General features: G+C 52.9%; 1 protein-coding gene and 1 pseudogene across 1 annotated transcript; one reads left to right on the top strand and one right to left on the bottom strand.

Moving 5' to 3' along the window:
- The first annotated feature begins 6,146 nt into the window (after positions 1-6,146).
- LOC140645827 (olfactory receptor 14J1-like) lies at positions 6,147-7,081 on the top strand (annotated as a pseudogene).
- A 7,323-nt stretch (positions 7,082-14,404) lies between these two features.
- On the bottom strand, positions 14,405-15,274 carry LOC140645858 (olfactory receptor 14J1-like). The gene has a single exon (XM_072849321.1). It carries the CDS (start codon positions 15,272-15,274, stop codon positions 14,405-14,407), a length of 870 nt encoding a protein of 289 aa, XP_072705422.1.
- Positions 15,275-17,571: the final 2,297 nt, after the last annotated feature.

Genomic DNA, 17,571 nt, shown 5'->3' with positions numbered 1-17,571 from the left:
TTCATTCAATCATCAATTAAATGTCATTTGATCATCGTTTAGTAATTAATAAAAACTTTTAGTAAACCTCACAACAGTGACTTCTCTTAATAATTCACCTGTGACAAAAATTGGTGTATTCTGCAGGGTGACGGACTCAATCACCGAATACTTACGGAAGCACGAAGTTAACCCTTCACCGAAATTTGTGGATGATTGGGTGCATGAAAAGCGGGATAATTGGAGTAAGATGGAGCAGGGAACTCCTTAAACGTTGCAGCAGGGAAAAGGAAAGATGGTAAAGAGAAGGGAATAATATGCCAAATGTTGGGAACGTGTTTGGGAGCTGCATATCAGTATGAGGAATGTAACGATCAGGAAATGAGAGTGTTACAAGGTGAGGGTGAACAAAGAAAGCGACCAGAAATGCTGTTATCTCTGCAAATAGATCAATTGCTGAAAAAATGGGGGAGGAAAAAGAAAAATGAAGGAAGGTAGAGGATAAACTCAAACTCATGATAATTCAGGCCCTCCAACCCACCAGATCATCTAAAAATTGGTAAGCTAATTGTGTCCCCCCAGAAGACTTGGATGGAGATATTTGGGAGAACCCCAACCAAGAACTTAGGGATGAGAGTGAATGAGATGAATCAGAATTTAAGGTAGCCCCTATTGTTAAAACTGAGCTATCTGCTGGACGTCAAGGGGGAAACCAGGGAAATACCACAAGGACCATTCCATGGGACCCCCTTAAGTTGGCCAATCTGCAAAAAGAATATGGGCAGAAGCCCGGTGAGAGCGAGACTGAATATCTGTGGTGTGCCTCCTTTAAGTGGAGAAGAGCATATGATGTTAGAGCAAGGCAAAGCGGATGGCTTTGGGGGACCAGGAGTGTTCTTGAATGAGGGAGCAGCCCCTAACGCTGAGCCACACTCTATTACACGCTGAGTAGCTTATTGGGCAGGGGCACAGAGCCTTGGGATAGAGGGGAGCCACTGCTATGCCAATAAGATCATGAAGCAAACTTTCTACTGCCGTTACAAAAGCAGCCTGCCTGCAGGCTGTGAACGACAGGGGTGCACATGGTAATTACCCTCTCTCTGCCTGTGTGGACCCCCCAGCCATGAGACCACTGCTAAGGGGAGCCCCTGCTGCCTTAAAATCGTACCTCATTGCAAAGAGGGATGAAATGAGACAAAACATACAACATCACGCTCAGGAGGGTCGGGGCAGCCAAGCCCACCTTTGACCCATCCCGACCTGGGCAGACTTAATGCACAGCACTGTAAATCATCGTCGAGAAATGGGGAGGAACGAACTGACACCAGCAGGACAATCCCAAGCTGATGCAGACAGCAGATAAGTAAGTACTTACTCCGGCAAGTAAGACAGGCTCCCCAGAACCCCAGACACTTTCCCTGATCTCATAAACCCCCTGATGGAAACTTATCAATGGGATAACACAGACGGCTCTCTTATTTATGTCCCAATGGGCTGTCAAAGATAACTAGTACAATTTTCGATTGACATGGGAGCTAAAATTTTAATAATTTGAAGTTTGGATGCCCAAAGAACTAATGTTAAGCCCACCCAAGAAAGGGTTAAATAACAGGATTTACAGGCCAAAGTGAACTGTGCCCCGTAGCCAAAGTAAACTTGTGATTGCCAGGGGAGAAAAGGATATCAAGGCACCAGTTAGCAGTAGTTTCAGGGAAGGAAAATGGTTTGGGCTTTGAGGTATGACAAGGACGAGTTTGGAAACGACTGGACAGTGGTGTTTGGTCTTGTGGCTGCCGGGAGTGTCCTTGGTTAGCTGAGTGAAAACGAGCAGCTCCCCATGGGTGTCAGTGACCTGGCATAGTTCGCCTGCTGTGAGCTGCACCCACGCTGCCTGACTCAACAATAACCAGTGATGTCCCTCACTCTCCTCTCTCTGCCACTGCTTGGATGGGTATTGTGGAGGTCATAGCTGACCTAGAAAAAAGACACCTTATCTTCCAAATGCACTGCCCATATCATTCCCCAGTGTGACCAGTTATAAAACCGATGGGAGATGGTGCCTAACTATAGAATATGGAAAGTCAAATGCAAACACCGCTCCTCCTACAGCCGCTGTCCCGCACACGGCTACATTAACTGCCACCTTCCAAGCTGCCACTCACCCCCACATGGTGGTACGAGATGTAAAAGATATGTTCTTTATGGTGCCGCTGCAGGAGGAGGAGAACAGGAAACTTGCTTCTACCTGGGATGGACTACAATTTACTCTTACTTGTAAAGTACAAATAAACTGGTACACAAGTAACTTGATCTCCTTCTACGACAAGGTGACGCGCTTAGTGGATGAGGGAAAGGCTGTGGATGTTGTCTACCTAGCCTTTAGTAAAGCCTTTGACAATGTTTCCCACAGCATTCTCCTGGAGAAACTGGCTGCTCATGGCTTGGACGAGCATGAGCTTCTCTGGGAAAGCAACCTGGCAGGATGGCCGGGCACCAAAGAGTTGTGGTGACTGGAGTTAAATCCAGTTGGCGGCTGCTCACAGACGGTGTTCCCCAGGGCTCAGTACTGGGTCCAGTTCTCTAATAACTTTATCAACGAACTGGATGAGGGCATTGAGTGCATGCTCAGTAAGTTTGCAGACGACACCAAGCTGGGCGGGAGTGTTGATCTGCCTGAGGGCAGGAAGGCTCTGCAGAGGGATCTGGACAGGCTGGATCGATGGGCTGAGGTCAATTGTATGAGATTCAACAAGGCTCAGTGCCGGGTCCTGCTCTCCTTATGGGACATGACTGCAGTTGTTCATATGAATACTTCTACAAACTGCCATGAACATACTGAGTAGGAAAAGGTTCTTTTGGCCTTTATTTGGGCAGCAGCTGTCATTTCACTTGGGCAAAGGAATTTCCTACCAGGCTCATGTATGATCCCCGAGATGTTGCCCTGGCTCTATGAACTTCTCCATTAGAGCTTGCAGTTACCTGCAGGTATCTTGGACCACCACTGGCAACTCACATGTCACCAGGCATTTGCATCTGAACACCTCACTCCTGCCCTCCATCTGCATTAATTAGCAAGGGAGCTGAGACAAGGAGCTCCCATGCAGGTGCCTATGTTGTGCACACCCGGACAGAGGCCAGAGGAATCCCACCTCCTGTGGGTTTGTGGCAGGCATGGGAGGGAGCTGAGTCTCCTTCAAATACTAGGAATAGAAACGCAGGATGAGATGCTCCATTGACTCAGCTGAATCCCTTCCCTCAGCAGGGGTAAGGGAGATCCCTGCCTGCCACTGTCTGAGAGTCCTGTCTAACAATGAGACCAAAAAAGGTGATATTTAGACAGAACATTGTGTCTAAGCGGAGACATTACACTGCTGGAAGGAAGTGTCTCTCCCCAGGTGAGGGAGGGAACATGAGTGCTGACTGCAGCCTGTTTCCCAGCAGGTTCCCCTGCAGCCCCAGGGCCACCTGGAGGGAGCCCAGAGGGGCAGAGAAAGTGCTGCCTTGGGCTGGTCCTCTGCTGCTGAGCTGGGCTGGGCTCCTGGGATGGAGGGAGCTCATGGCAAGCGGGCAGCGCTGCAGAGAGACAGCTCTGCCCAGGAGCAGCTCCTCTGCAAAGGGCAGCAGGGCTGAGGGCACTGCCTGCCGGTGCAGAGGGGAGGCGAGGGAAGTGAGAGAGAGGTTAAAGGCAGTTGGGAGTGACAGGAAAGAGGAGAGCTCACTTGGAGAATAACCTTCACAGCCCTCTACATGGTAAGTCTCTGTCTGCAGGGCATTGCAGGTGCAGCTCCTGGAAAGATCTCCTAAAGCTGGCACATCCCACAGCCTACGGGATCTGCCAGGAGGGCTCTCACAGTTTCTGCAGTGTAGAGAAAATGACTTGCTTTGGAGCAGGGCTTCCCTGCTGCACCATCAGAGGGACGGGGCATGTCGGCTGCCTTCACCCGGGGACAGCTGCAGAGTGTGAAGCTGGGGTGCACCCAGGGGTGCCCAGGGCTGTCCTTCAGAGCAGGGCCCCTGCACCCCAGGGGCTGTGTGCTGGGGCAGGACCTTTGTCTCCTGCCAGGCCCAGCTCTCAGCTTACCTGGGGAGATCCCAGCAGCAGTGCGGGGAGAAGCTGTGGGTGGAAGAAACAACTGCTGGCAGGAGAGGGTCCTTCTGCTGTCAAGAGGGTGCTGCGTTGGTCAGGGCTGCTCACAGCTCCAGATCACCGTCAGGGCATTTCTGAGGGGACTTTTCAAGGGGAAGGTCAATGCAGGTTTTATGTTAAAGATAAGGAGCTTTCCTGACTTTGTGTTTTTCGTTTCCTGTTTGGGGCGGGGCGGGGAGGTGGAAAAAGGGAGCTCTCAAGTTTGAAGAAGTCACTGAGACTCCTGAGCTGTAACTTTGAGTGATCAATAGGTCTGCCAGAAACGTCCTAGAGTGCCTTCAGCCACTCCTCTGCCTGTGGACAGCACCAGCTTCACCTTTGCTGGCCCCATCAGGGTGTTTCTTACCTGCCCTTTTCCACCTGCAAACAGGACCATGCATGCAGCCAGTGCCCTGCAAACAGGCAGGTTTCTGTAGGGCCAGGGTGAGTGCACAGAGGTTGGGATGGCATCTGTGAGCACTGACAGGGAAAAGACATGGGACAGGGAAACACTTCCCAGGAGGAAAATCTCCAGGCAGCAGAGATATGATCAGGGAATGAGAGGAAACGAAAACCAGAAACGTTGTGGGAGGGAGAATTCAGAAATCTCCCTATGATCCCCTCCAATGCAGACCCCTTCCCCTGAGCAAGCCCCTTCGCCTCCTGTCCCACCCAGCAAAGCCTCTTCCCTCAGGGCTGTGGGGTCCAAGGCGTGAACCACCTCCTCTGCAGCCAGAGCTCCAGCAGAGCCGTGCTGCAGCTCTCCAGCTGTGTGTCCATGTCCCTCTGCAGAGCATAGGGCTGAGAGAAGCTGCCTGGCAATGTTGGTGTCTGGGAAGTGTTGTGCACAGCTGGGTGAGGGTAACGCTGTCCTGAGTGCCCGGCTGCCTCTCCACTTGCCTCTCTCAGCTAGACCATCACTGCATTTCTCCTTGTTTCTCCACCAGTCTGTGTTATTGTGATTGTTTTCTTGTTCTTGCTGTCAGGCTCTCTGGGGATGGGAGTTGCAGCAGCCGAGTCAGGCACTGCTCTTGTGATTCCTCCCATGCAGGTGTGTCCATGGGAATGAAGTGTCCAAGCTCTCCTCTAACCTGTGGGGCTGTGGGCAATGCAGTCTGTGTCATTCCCCAGTGAATCAGCTGACTGTCCCTTACTGAGATACCATCCTTAGGACCCTTGGGTATCTCCTTGGGGTGTCCTTCCAAGCACTGAGCTGCCCTCCAGGATGCAAATCTGACCTATAGCATCTTGGTCTTACCTGAATGCCCCATGGAGAAGCACAGAGACGCTACGGCCAAGGAAATGGTGCTGGGTTGGTGAAATGAACCCTATGTGTCCTTGGCTAGAAGTGGGGTGCTGAGACCTTGAGAAAGGGTGAGACACTTAGTGCTTGGCAGTGGATTTCTCTGCTCTCAGCAGTGCCTGGTGTCTTTTGAGGTTAACATGTGAGTGTGATTACCCTCTGTCTCAGAAAGGGACAAGCAGAGGGCAGCTGGGAACAAGACAGAGGGACAGACCAGCTCCCCTCACTCTGCACTAACCCACAGGCAATCCTCTGGCCTCGCAGGACTCCCTTTTTTCTCCCTGAGTGCAGCAGAAATGATGAGGGTTTCTGAAATCCAGGAGAATCTCCAGCTGAGATGGGAGAGAGCTGTGAAAAACCCTCTCTCTCTCAAACACTTTTGCGATTGTGATTTCTTAGCACTGGGAGTGCAGATACTGACAAGCCCTTTTGCATGAGGAGCAGATTTATCTGACAAATTCAACCACCAGGACTGCCCACACCATTCCCAGGAACCCACAGCTGCAGAGCAGGGCTGAGTCCATGGCAGCCAGCGGGCAGAGGTCCTGCTCGTCCTGGCACACTGAGCCAGCACCACCCAGAGCTCCAGCCACAGAGCTGAATGAAGATCTCCTCGAAATGGAACAGTGGCAGGGAGTGCGTAGTGTGGAAATGGCTTTGATTTCCCTCAGAGAAGTCTCCCCTAACTTGTCACTGTCCTTTCATCCTTGTTCAGTGCTCCACACCCAGAGGCAGCAGATGTCCAACAGCAGCTCCATCACCCAGTTCCTCCTCCTGGCATTTGCAGACACGCGGGAGCTGCAGCTCTTGCACTTCTGGCTCTTCCTGGGCATCTACCTGGCTGCCCTCCTGGGCAACGGCCTCATCATCACAGTCATAGCCTGCGACCACTGCCTCCACACACCCATGTACTTCTTCCTCCTCAACCTCTCTGTTCTTGACCTGGGCTCCATTTCCACCACTGTCCCCAAATCCATGGCCAATTCCCTGTGGGACACCAGGGCGATCTCCTATGCAGGATGTGCTGCCCAGGTCTTTTTCTTCATCTTCTTGATATCAGCAGAGTTTTATCTGCTCACCGTCATGGCCTATGACCGCTACTTTGCCATCTGCAAACCCCTGCACTACGGGACCCTCCTGGGCAGCAGAGCTTGTGTCCACATGGCAGCAGCTGCCTGGGGCAGTGGGTTTCTCAATGCTGTTCTGCACACGACCAATACATTTTCCATACCCCTCTGCCAAGGCAATGCCCTGGACCAGTTCTTCTGTGAAGTGCCCCAGATCCTCAAGCTCTCCTGCTCACCTTCCAACCTCAGGGAAGTTGGGCTTATTGCCACCAATTTTGTCCTTGTTCTTGGGTGTTTTGTTTTCATTGTGCTGTCGTATGTGCAGATCTTCAGGGCTGTGCTGAGGATCCCCTCTGAGCAGGGACGGCACAAAGCCTTTTCCACGTGCCTCCCTCACCTGGCTGTGGTCTCCTGTTTATCAGCACTACCATGGTTGCCTGCCTGAAGCCCCCCTCCATCTCTTCCCCATCTCTTGACCTGTTGGTGGCAGTTCTGTACTCGGTGGTTCCTCCAGCAGTGAACCCCCTCATCTACAGCATGAGGAACCAGGAGCTCAAAGAAGCAGTGAAGAAATGGATTCAATGTTTTCACCTTCAGCAGCAATGAGCTGCCCATCCCTCCTCACTGGTTAATTTCTTTTTTTTTTGCCGTAATGATCATGGTCATACAGGCATATTTGTATGCATATGACATCTCCAGAAGCGTGGCCCGGCTGTGCCTACCTTTGGTAAATGTATCATTAGGGTGTCATAGGTGGCTTCCTGAGCAGCATCTCTGTAATAAAAGGCTGTCTCTCCATGGCAGCTCCTGAAGGCTGGGCTCTTCCTTTTGCTGAAGTCAGGAGTAGGCTCCAGGAACTGCACTCACCATGGCCTGTTGCTGAGCTTGGTTCTCAGTGGGCTCACGGGGAGAGGGCACTGGGAGACATTTTGGGGAATGAGGGCTGGACTCAGCTCTCATTTGCGTGTGCCCCCTGCCACTGGACATGGTGAATGGGCTCCAAATTGCCTGCCCAGGGCTCTCCCGCATGCAGCAGAGCTGAATGGTAGCTGCCCAGCTTTCCGGAGGGGAAACTGGAGTCCCCAGGACAGAAGAGGGCATCTACAGGGAAATGATGTGCCTGGGGTGGCCATCCCAAAAGAAGGGACCATCCAAGGTGGAGTCACCCAAAGGCAAAGCACTATACTTAAGTATCCACAATCAAATGAGGGCTCTGCGATCCCAGGGGAGGCCATGGGGACCCGGCAAGATCAGCAAAAGGAGACGGGTGGGTGATTCATGTCTCCTTCAGTCAAAGCCCAAGGATGGTTCAATGTGCACACCGGAAAACATCCCGATCTACGAGAAATGCTCTGAGCTCGTTCCACAGCTTTAGACCCCTGGCAAGGAGCTCAGTGGCAGTGCCCAGTCCAGCTACACCTGACCAGCACAGCCAGTGTGGAGTCACTGCATGGTCCCACAGCCCACTTGCTCTGCAGAGCATCACTGCCAGCTTGGGGCCCTGTGAGGAGCACAGGGAGGGGGCCAGGAGCACCAGGCCAGATCGCGGTGCACAGCCAGAAGTCCTTGCTGTCTTGGTGCTCCACCAGACCTGGGAAGTGGCTGGAGAAGGATTGGTGTCCACTGCTTGCCATCTTTTAGAGCCGTCGTCCCCCCAAAGGGTGGAATGGAGGGGAGGCTGGGACTCTGTGTCAGGGCTTGCATTGAAAGAAGTGTGGACCCAGAAGCCACATAATTTTGCTGCTGTTGTTCAATCCCTGTGCCCATCACATGTCCTTGAGACAACCTTCCCCACCCCATACCCCAAAAGCTACCCCAAGACAAAGCTCCTCAGCCAGTGTCCAGCTGTGACCACAGGAAGAACAAGAGTTCTCTTCAGGTCCTACCACTGAAGCCTTAAATCTGCAGCAGAGAACCTCTCTTTCAGCAATTCAGTTGAGATTCCTCAAGTTCGAGGCTTTGCTTTGATTCTCTTGACACACAAAACCACTGCCTGGCTCAGGAGCTATGCCAGGGCATGGAAAGAAGAATCATGCTTCTCTGCACCTGCTGTGGGTTAACCCCGGTGGGCAGCTCAGCCTCACTGTCATGGTCTACTGCCAGTAGGCAGCTAAGCCCCACACAGCCGCTCGCTCACTCCCCCACAGTGGGATGGTGGAGAGAATTGTTAGAGTGAAAGTGAGAAAACTCGTGGGTTGAGATAAAGAGAGGTTAATAGGTAAAGCAAAAGCTGTGTGTGCAAGCCAAGCAAAGTAAGGAATTCCTTCACTACCTCCCATTGGCAGGCAGGGGTTGAGCCATTTCCAGGAAAGCAGGGCTCCATCACATGTGACGGTTACTTGGGAAGACAAATGTCGTAACCTCGAAAATACCTCCTCCCCCCACTTTCTCCTTCTTTCTCCAGTTTTTGTTGCTGAGCATGATTTCATACGGTATGGGATATCCCTTTGGTCTGTTGGGGTCAGCTGTCTTGGCTGTGTCCCTCCCCAACTTTTTGCCCACTCCCAGCCTACTCGCTGGCAGGGCAGAGTGAGAAATAGTAAGGGGTTTACACTGTGTAAGCACTGCTCAGCAATCGCTAAGACATCATCGTGTTATCAAGGCTGTTTTCATCCCAAATCCAAAACATACTACCATACGAGCTGCTATGGTTAAATTAACTCTACCCCAACCAAAACCAGTACAGGACCAAAAGGTGAGGTGTTCCCAATGGTGTCTTCAGGGACCTGGTCAAAGGCCTTGTCTCTGAGTCTGTGACAGTGGCTTAGATGCCTGGCTCCTGTTTAGAGTCTTCTCGTGAACACCTTCATTTATGGAGCGAGCTGGTCTGACCTCAGAGCTGGCCTTGCTTTAAGCTGCACAAGGGACTAGAGATCTCTTGAGCTGCTTTCCTCTCTGCATTTTCCCAGGAGCCTATGGCAGAGATACCCTCACCTTCAGCTGAATCCCTGCTTCTAGGGTATACTGCAAGACACAGGCTGCTGGAAGGGTGGGTGGGAAAGGGACTGCTGGGGGTCTCCAGCCGCACCTTCTGCCAAAGGTTTACCACGGAGACCAAACCCGTGGTCAGGTTGGTGGCACTTTTTAGAGCTGAGACCTGAAAACCTCCAAGGATGGGGATCAGAATTAAATCATCTGTACTCCATCTATTTCTCACAATGTTCATCAGGATGGGGAGGTGCAATAGGGGAGATGTTTTGTTTTTAGACAAAGGCGGCCAAGGGACAGATCGCAATTAGTGAAAAGGAAAAAAGGAAAGCCAAATTTTGATGTGGAGTACACTGACCCAACAGCATTACCTGCATTTCCAGTCTCTGAAGACTGGTCCTGTGGAGGAGGGATCCTGGAAGCTGTGAGCTCCCTTCATCTGCCCTGCGTTTCAGCATGTAAAATGAAGTGAACCTAGTTGAAAAGTGGGGTTTGATTCTCTTCAGAGCCTAAAGCACCACATGGGTCAGGAGACTAGCCAGGACACGTAAAGAGGAATGATACTTCTCTGGACAAAAGCTGAGGTGTTTCCAGGAATCTCAGGTGGCATGGCATACCGACTCCTGGGTTCAAGGAGCTGGGCAACTGCCTTGTCTCCATTTCTGTAATGCTGGCCTCCCACCAAAGGGTGGGGTGTCACCAACCCCAGGGTCAAGCTGGCTGTGACTCTGTGGAGCTGAAACCTGAAATCCTCCAAAGACGGAGATCACAGAGAGTCTCTGGGTGTCCTGCTGCAGTGCAGCACCACCCTCCCAGTCCGCTTTTCCTAAGGCCCAGTGTGAAGCTCCCAGGAGGCACTCTGTGGCTGTTGCCTCTGCCAGACCCTCTGCCACTGCAGACGAGTTTGGTGCCGCCACCTCTCCAGGGAGGTGTCACCTGCTTTAGCCTGCCCTGGGCCTCCCCTTCAGCAGACTAAGGAGGCCCAACTGCCTCCGCCTCTCCACACAGCTCATGTGCTTTAGGCCCCTAAGCCCATCATGGCGGACTTCCTCTGGACCTTCTCCAGTTTCTGCAGCCTCTTTTCAAAGTGGGAAACCCACTGGCTCACATGGCATCCATCACAATTCCCACGCCCCTCTCCCGAGGACATTCCTCAGCCAGTCGGGTCCCAGCCGGTCCTGATGCACGAGGTTCTTCTGCCCCCAGTGCAGACCTTGCCCCATTTGTAAAATGTAAACTGCAGGAGGTTTCTGTTGGCCCAATCCACAAGTGCATCCCTCTTAACTGAATCCAGGTCCCTCTAGACTGAAACTCCAACACGTCAGCATTGAAGGTTTGTGGGCCAGTGCCTGCAACAAGATAACAATGTGGGGAATTGCAGGACACTACAGGTAAAGAAAGAAAACTACGGGTATAATGTAATTGCTACCCAAGGTGGAAAATACCTCTGAAATGACCTCAGAAATACCATAAGAAGGTCCAAAACAAGAAATGCATGGCCAGTGGGGTAGGATGTTCTTTTTGGAGGGTATTACAGCTGTAACAGAGAAGATCTTGGGTAGGGGGAAATAAGAAGAGAAGCAAAGGCAGTGGTCAGGGTCCTTCGGGGCACCTGTGAACCAGCCCTGCACTTGATGGGAATGAATTCTGTGATCAGGGAGAATGCAAGAGCCTTCCCTAATCTGAAACCATGAAGAGGAAGGAAGGACAGCATCATTCAGGCTGGAAGGGGCCTCGGGAGGTATCTTGACCAACCTCCTGCTCAAAGCAGGGTCCTACCAGATTGCTCAGGGCTTTATTTGAATATGTTGTGGTCACTTTCTGGGATAGAGCCGGTGCACACAACCTGGGAAACAGCTTCCAGCGTTTGACTAGCCTCATGTTGGAAAGGTTTCTGCCTCTCTGTAGCCTGATCCTCTCTTGTTTCAGCCCATTGCCTCTTGTCCTTGTGTCTTGTATCACAGACAGGAGCCTGACTCAGTCTTTCCTGGGAAGAGTGCCATGCTGCTACATGTTTTGGCCAAGATCTTCCTTTCTCTGGGCTGGACAAGCCCAGCTCCCTCAGCCTCTCCTCACAGGCAAAGTGCTCCAGCCCCTGACCATCTTGGGGGCCCTTTGCTAAACCTGCTCCAGCTTGCTGACATCTTTCCTGGAGTGGGATCTGAAATCTGGACGCAGTAACCTGGTTAATCCCTTCCCTCGATCTCCTGGCCGTGCTCCTGGTCATACAGCCCAGGAACCTGCTGGCCTCCCTTGCTGTCAGGGCACACGGCTGCCTTCTGTCCAGCTCCCTGCCCACCAAGACTTTTCCCACAGGGCTGCTCCCAGCCAGGCAGCCCCCAGCCTGTGCCATCACCACAGTGAGTCCCCTGCAGGGGCAGAAACTGCCATTTGTCCTTCTGGGGTTTCATGAGGTCCCTGCCAACATCTGCTCTCCTCCTTCTTGAACCCCTTCATTGAACACAGAGGCCTGGGAGACCTTTTCAGTAAAGACTCAGGCACAGAAGGCATTGAGTGCCTCAGCCCCACCTGTGTCTGCTGTGATTAAATCACCCTCCTCAGTCAGCAGCAGCCCTGCATTTCCCTTGTTCAGCCTTGCTTTCTAACACAGAAATCAAATTCTTCTTTTTGCTCTTGACTTTCCTTGCAACCACCAAATCCATGTGAGCTTTGCTTTTTCTTCAAACGTGCCTCCACAACAAAGGCAACATATAGAAATTCCTCCTTTGTAGCCTGTCCTTGCTGTCACCTCCTGGCAGATGCTTCATGGCCCCTGTTAGAACCCTCTCCTTGTGCTGGCCCAGCCCCATTGCCCCACACATGGTCCCACAGCCCCACTGTGCAGGCACAGCATGGGGAAAGGTACAGTCAGGCATGGGGAAAGTTCCCGCCATTATGATCCCAAGGACAGACCTCAGTTCAATGTCCCCTCCGTAACCCCAACAAAGCATAACCCCAACCATCACTTTTGCAGCCTCCTCCAGTACCCGACCCTTTCCCAGCCACAGCTATGTCCTGCATGAGATGTTACAGACAGCCCTTCTACGGGGTCTGCTGGGGTGTGGGCCAGGAGAGAGGCCAGGCAGTGCTGGCTGTTCCCCTGATACTGGCACTGAGTCCAGCAGCAGGATGGAGTTGGCTTTGCAGCGAGACTTGCCCGTACACCTGGCCTGAGCAGCCAGTGCTGGACATGGCTGGTGAGAGAGGCTGGGGGGTGATGAAGGTCCTGGGCCACCTTCCCAGTCTCTCCATGCCACTGAGAGTACAGACCGGCATCCTCTTTCCTGCACCTGCATGTCTTTGATCCCTTTCACGAGCCCTTGTTCTGCACCACCACCCACCCGGGTGTGAGTGTTGCCCCTGCATGTTCATGCAGTACAAGCTGTACACTGGTGTTTTTCTCTCCCAGCAACTTTCCAGCCCAGACCAGCCCCTCCTCAGCTCTCCCCACCTCCACTGCCCCTTGCTAGCCCAGCCCAGCACAGCCGCCCAACCTGGCCCCATGCAATTGCCCACCGCAGGGTGCTGCAGAGCTCTGGGCACTCACCCCACAGCCACAGCCCCTTGGAAGGGCACAGCAGCTTCTGGGGACAGAGTCGGGGGTCATCCTCCCCATCAGCCCCAGAGCTAGGGCCAGCCCTGGCATGAGGAGATGGGGGCCAGCGTCTCCCTGTGTCTGCTGGCCTAGTCTCAAAGAGATCCTTATTGCCCAGTTCTAGCAGCCCCCCTGTGCCAGTCCCTCTCCCAAGCACAAGACTCCTGAGCCGGGGCTCCTCTCCTGCTGCACCAGTGACAGAACAGCCTGCCCAAACTGGTGCATGCAGAAATAGATCTGCTCTTCTCCAGGGATGCCATCTCGGGCATGGCCCCAAGCTGGTGGTGCTGCTCTGCCAGGCAGTGGTTCCCAAAAGCCACAGAGACACAGTCCCAGGTAGATCCCTGTTGATCATTCACAATTTCCATTGGCACTGGGCACCCACACGTTGAAGGCTCAGCCCAGGCCCATTCCCTAAGCAGTGGAAGAGCAGACTTCTGAGCAGACCCAAAGCCCAGGCCCACTCTGGAGGGACCACAGGTGTGTGTGCCCATGGGTAAGTGCTGCAGGGGATGCACAGACCACTTGTGAGCTTCACAGCAGATTGGCCTGAGAAGGGGAACGGGCTAGGGATGTCTGTGTTGCTCATGATTATGTGATTCCTGCTGGTGGTGTGGTGACTGTAAAGGTGCTGTTCCCTGTTGGAGCTGCTCTGTGTGTGGTCGGGTGTGTCCATCTTTGTTTCTTTGCAGATACCTGGATTTTGCATTTGGTGACTCCACCTTGTGCGATCCCTCACTTTGTGGGGCTCCAGTCATTGCCCACCCCAAGCACACACTCTCCCTGGGGAAGCCCCAGGCTCTCCAGGCACCTCCAGATTCCCCTCCTGAATGATATCTTCTTCCCTGTCACATGTGGGACAGCCCTGGCTATGTACCTCAGTGACCACTCACCATCTCCACTGTCATCACACACCAAGGGGTGAATCCAAATTCCAACCCTTGGTCTCTAACAGCTATCAATGTGACAATGAGCTTTTCTCTCCCAGTTCCAAGGAGAAAAAGGCCCTTTTGGGGTGAAATTCCCTGGGCTTATCTTTGACATTAGCTTTGGTAGAAGATCCCAACCTTCAGTCAGTGCACTAGGGACATCCCATTTTATTACAGAGATGCTATGAGAGTGTCAGCTCTGTCCCAGTAAGACACACTTTTCTATCAGATCCAGGTGAGACAGAACAGATTCATTCCTCAGTAGGCGCAAGATGAATCCATACATTTATGTATAAACATAGTAAACACTAATACCTATACAGGTAATGATAACAAAAATGCTAAAACAACAAAAAAAAGACAGGCCTGCAATGGGGTACCCTGGGAATCATTAGTGAAGAGTGATGGAAAAATTATCATTATTGAAAAACATTCCTGAAATCACTTTCCTAACAGCCTCCTTGAGCACCTGGTTCCTCATGCTATAGATGAGGGGTTCAATGCTGAAGGCACCACTGAGTACAGAACTGCCACCACCAGATCCAGGGATGGGGAGGAGGTGGAGGGGGGCTTCAGGTAGGCAAAAGTGCCAGTACTGACAAACAGGGAGACCACGGCCAGGTGAGGGATGCATGTGGAAAAGGCTTTGTGCCGTCCCTGCTGAGAGGGGATCCTCAGCACGGCCCTGAAGATCTGCACGTAGGACAGCACAATGGACACAAAACACCCAAATGCTAATGGGAAAGTAATGACAAGTACAACAAATTCCTTGAGGTAGGAGTGTGAGCAGGAGAGATTGAGGATCTTAGGAATTTCACAGAAGAACTGGTCCACAGCATTGCCTTGGCAGAAGGGTATGGAAAATGTATTGGTCGTGTGCAGCACAGCATTGAGAAACCCGCTGCCCCAGGCTGCTGCTGCCATGTGGACACAAGCTCTGCTGCCCACGAGCGTCCCATAGCGCAGGGGTTTGCAGATGGCAACGTAGCGGTCATAGGCCATGATAGTGAGAAGATACAATTCTGCTGACATCAAGAAGACAAACAGAAAGAGCTGGGCAGCACATCCAGAGTACAGAATGGCCCTGGTGTCCCACAGGGAATTGGCCATGGATTTGGGGACAGTGGTGGAGATGGAGCCCAGGTCGAGGAGGGAGAGGTTGAGGAGGAAGAAGTACATGGGGGTGTGGAGGCGGTGGTCGCAGGCTACAGCAGTGATGATGAGGCCGTTGCCCAGGAGGGCAGCCAGGTAGATGCCCAGGAAGAGCCAGAAGTGCAAGAGCTGCAGCTCCCGTGTGTCTGCAAATGCCAGGAGGAGGAACTGGGTGATGGAGCTGCTGTTGGACATCTGCTGCCTCTGGGCATGGGGGACTGTTGACGGAAGAAAACACAGTGACAATTAGGGGAGACTTCTCTGAGCAAAATCAAAGCCATTTCTCATAGAGCCATTTCCCATAGTGTCTCTCTCCATTCAGGAAGACCTTTGGCAGGTCCCTTTTATGAGCTTTGGCTGGTCCTGGCTGAGGGTGCCCCAGGGAGCAGGAGGTTCTGCTGTGGCCTCTGGAGGAGTCAGTCCTGCCCTACAGCAATAGCTAAATAGGAACATGGGGATCTCAGATTAAATGCACTCGTGATATCAAAGAGCTTTTCAGCATTGTCGCTCCCAATTCACCTGACTGCAGAGCAGACCTGTGGGGATTTTGCTTTGTGTGTTCTGTTCTAGTTGCCCCACCACAGATGAGGAGTGTTTTTAATGCAGAGATCCCTGGCACTTCTGCTGCACTGCAAGTGAAATCTTGTGGGTCCTGAGAGGCAAAAGCACTGTCCCTTAGTGCAGAGTGAGGACAGCCAGTCTGTCCATCAGCCCTGATCTCAGCTGCCATGTACTGGCAGCTCTTTCAGCTCGAGGACCATTGCACTCGAGTGTTCCCGGGAAAAGAAACAGGACACTGCTGGGAGCAGAGGAATCCAGTTTCTGAGTACAGATCTCCAAACCCCTCACCCCATCGTACCTGTGGAGGATCTCAGCTCTCCCTCCCAACCAGGGACACACAGGGCTCATTACAGCTGCCCACATACAGCCGCCCAGCAGCATTTCAATGGCCTTAGCACTGAGTTGTCTTCTCCATGGGGCTCCTGCATAACATGGAGATGCCATGGGAGAGCTTTGCCCTACTGGAGGGCAGCCTGCAGCCCAGCAGGACCTCCCAAGGAAAGAGTCAGCTGTCCTAACTTTGTTATGTCCTGAAAGGAGGGGGAGATGTGTGCCAGCCCCACACACTGCAGTACCCAGAGCCCCAAAGGTTAACAGGGTGCGAGTTGGATGCTTTTCCTCCATGGACAGATGTGCATGACAGTACACACAGTGTTGGTGTCTGAGCTGCAGTTGAGCCCTCACCCCTCCCACACCAGTGAGTGTAAGAGTAAGAACAAGGGTGGCAGGGAGAAGAGGAGACCATGCCATAGTACCCCTGCCAAGGGAGGCAGGAGAGGGAGACACAGTCAGAGACTTGAGTTTTTCTCCTCTTTGGTGGTCAGGCGACTGGGAAGACAACTCATGGCCAAGTCTCCATGACATTAAGGGCAGAGGCTCTGCTGTGTGAGTGAGGAGACCAGGGGGTTGCTCCAGGGAAAGCATCTGCACTGCAGGGGATGGCAGGGATATGCCTGAATCCCTCCTCCCATGGCATTTCTGGGAGCAGTCCTCTCTTCTTTCCTGCCCATGTCTCTGCTGCCTGGAGCTCTTCTTGGCCAGGACCTGTTTCTCCATCCTCACATCTCCTCCCTCTTCATGCTCACAGACCCCATCCTACCTGCTGTGTGCTCAGCTCTGCCCTGCAGACAACTCCTGGCAGCAGGGCACGGCCCAGGGACATCTTGGTGTGTGCAGGGGCTAAGGAGCAGCTCACACAAGTCCTAATGAGAACTGGGGTCTCATTGCCTACTTCAGAGCAGAAAAATAAATTCCCATCTCCCACTGCCCACTCAGCCAACCAAGAGAAGAAAACTCAAAGCACAGACTTCTTCCCTTTCAGGTAATCCCCTACCTTGATATCCATCTTTAAAATGATCCTCTGCCAATGTCCTCCACATGATGTAGAAGTCTGAGAGCAGCCCTGACCCATGCTGCACCCTTGGGACAGCAGAAGGACCCTGCCCTGACGGGGGTCGCCTCCTTCCACCCACAGCTTCTCCCTGCAGGGCCATGGGGAGCTCCCCGGGCAGGCTGAGTGCTGACCCTGGCAGGCAGCAGAGTCCTTGCCCAGCACACAGCACCCAGGGGCACAGGGACCCTGCTGGGAAGGACAGCCCTGGGCACCCCTGCCTGCACAGATGCCTTCAAAACCCTGGAGCGGCCCCCAGGAGAAGGCAGCGGTCATGCCCTGTCCTACTGACGGTGCAGCAGGGAAGCCCTGCTCTGGAGCATGTCCTCCTCCTCTACTCTAGGGAAACTGCGAGAGTCCTCCTGAAAGATCATATATGCTGTGGGATGTACCAGCTTTTAGATATCCCTCCAGGAACACCACCTACATTGTCCTGCACCCAGAGACTTACCACGTAGAGGGATGTGAAGATCTCTCCCCACCAGTGAGCCCTCAGCATCCTCCTGCTCCACACTGCCTTTGCGCTCTCTCTGCCTTGCTC

The sequence above is a fragment of the Ciconia boyciana genome, unplaced genomic scaffold (genome assembly GCF_034638445.1).
Source record: "Ciconia boyciana unplaced genomic scaffold, ASM3463844v1 HiC_scaffold_39, whole genome shotgun sequence".
NCBI classification, from domain to species: domain Eukaryota; kingdom Metazoa; phylum Chordata; class Aves; order Ciconiiformes; family Ciconiidae; genus Ciconia; species Ciconia boyciana.
The sequence above is the reverse complement of the archived record's forward strand: the minus strand, read 5'-3'. Positions and strand labels throughout refer to the sequence as shown.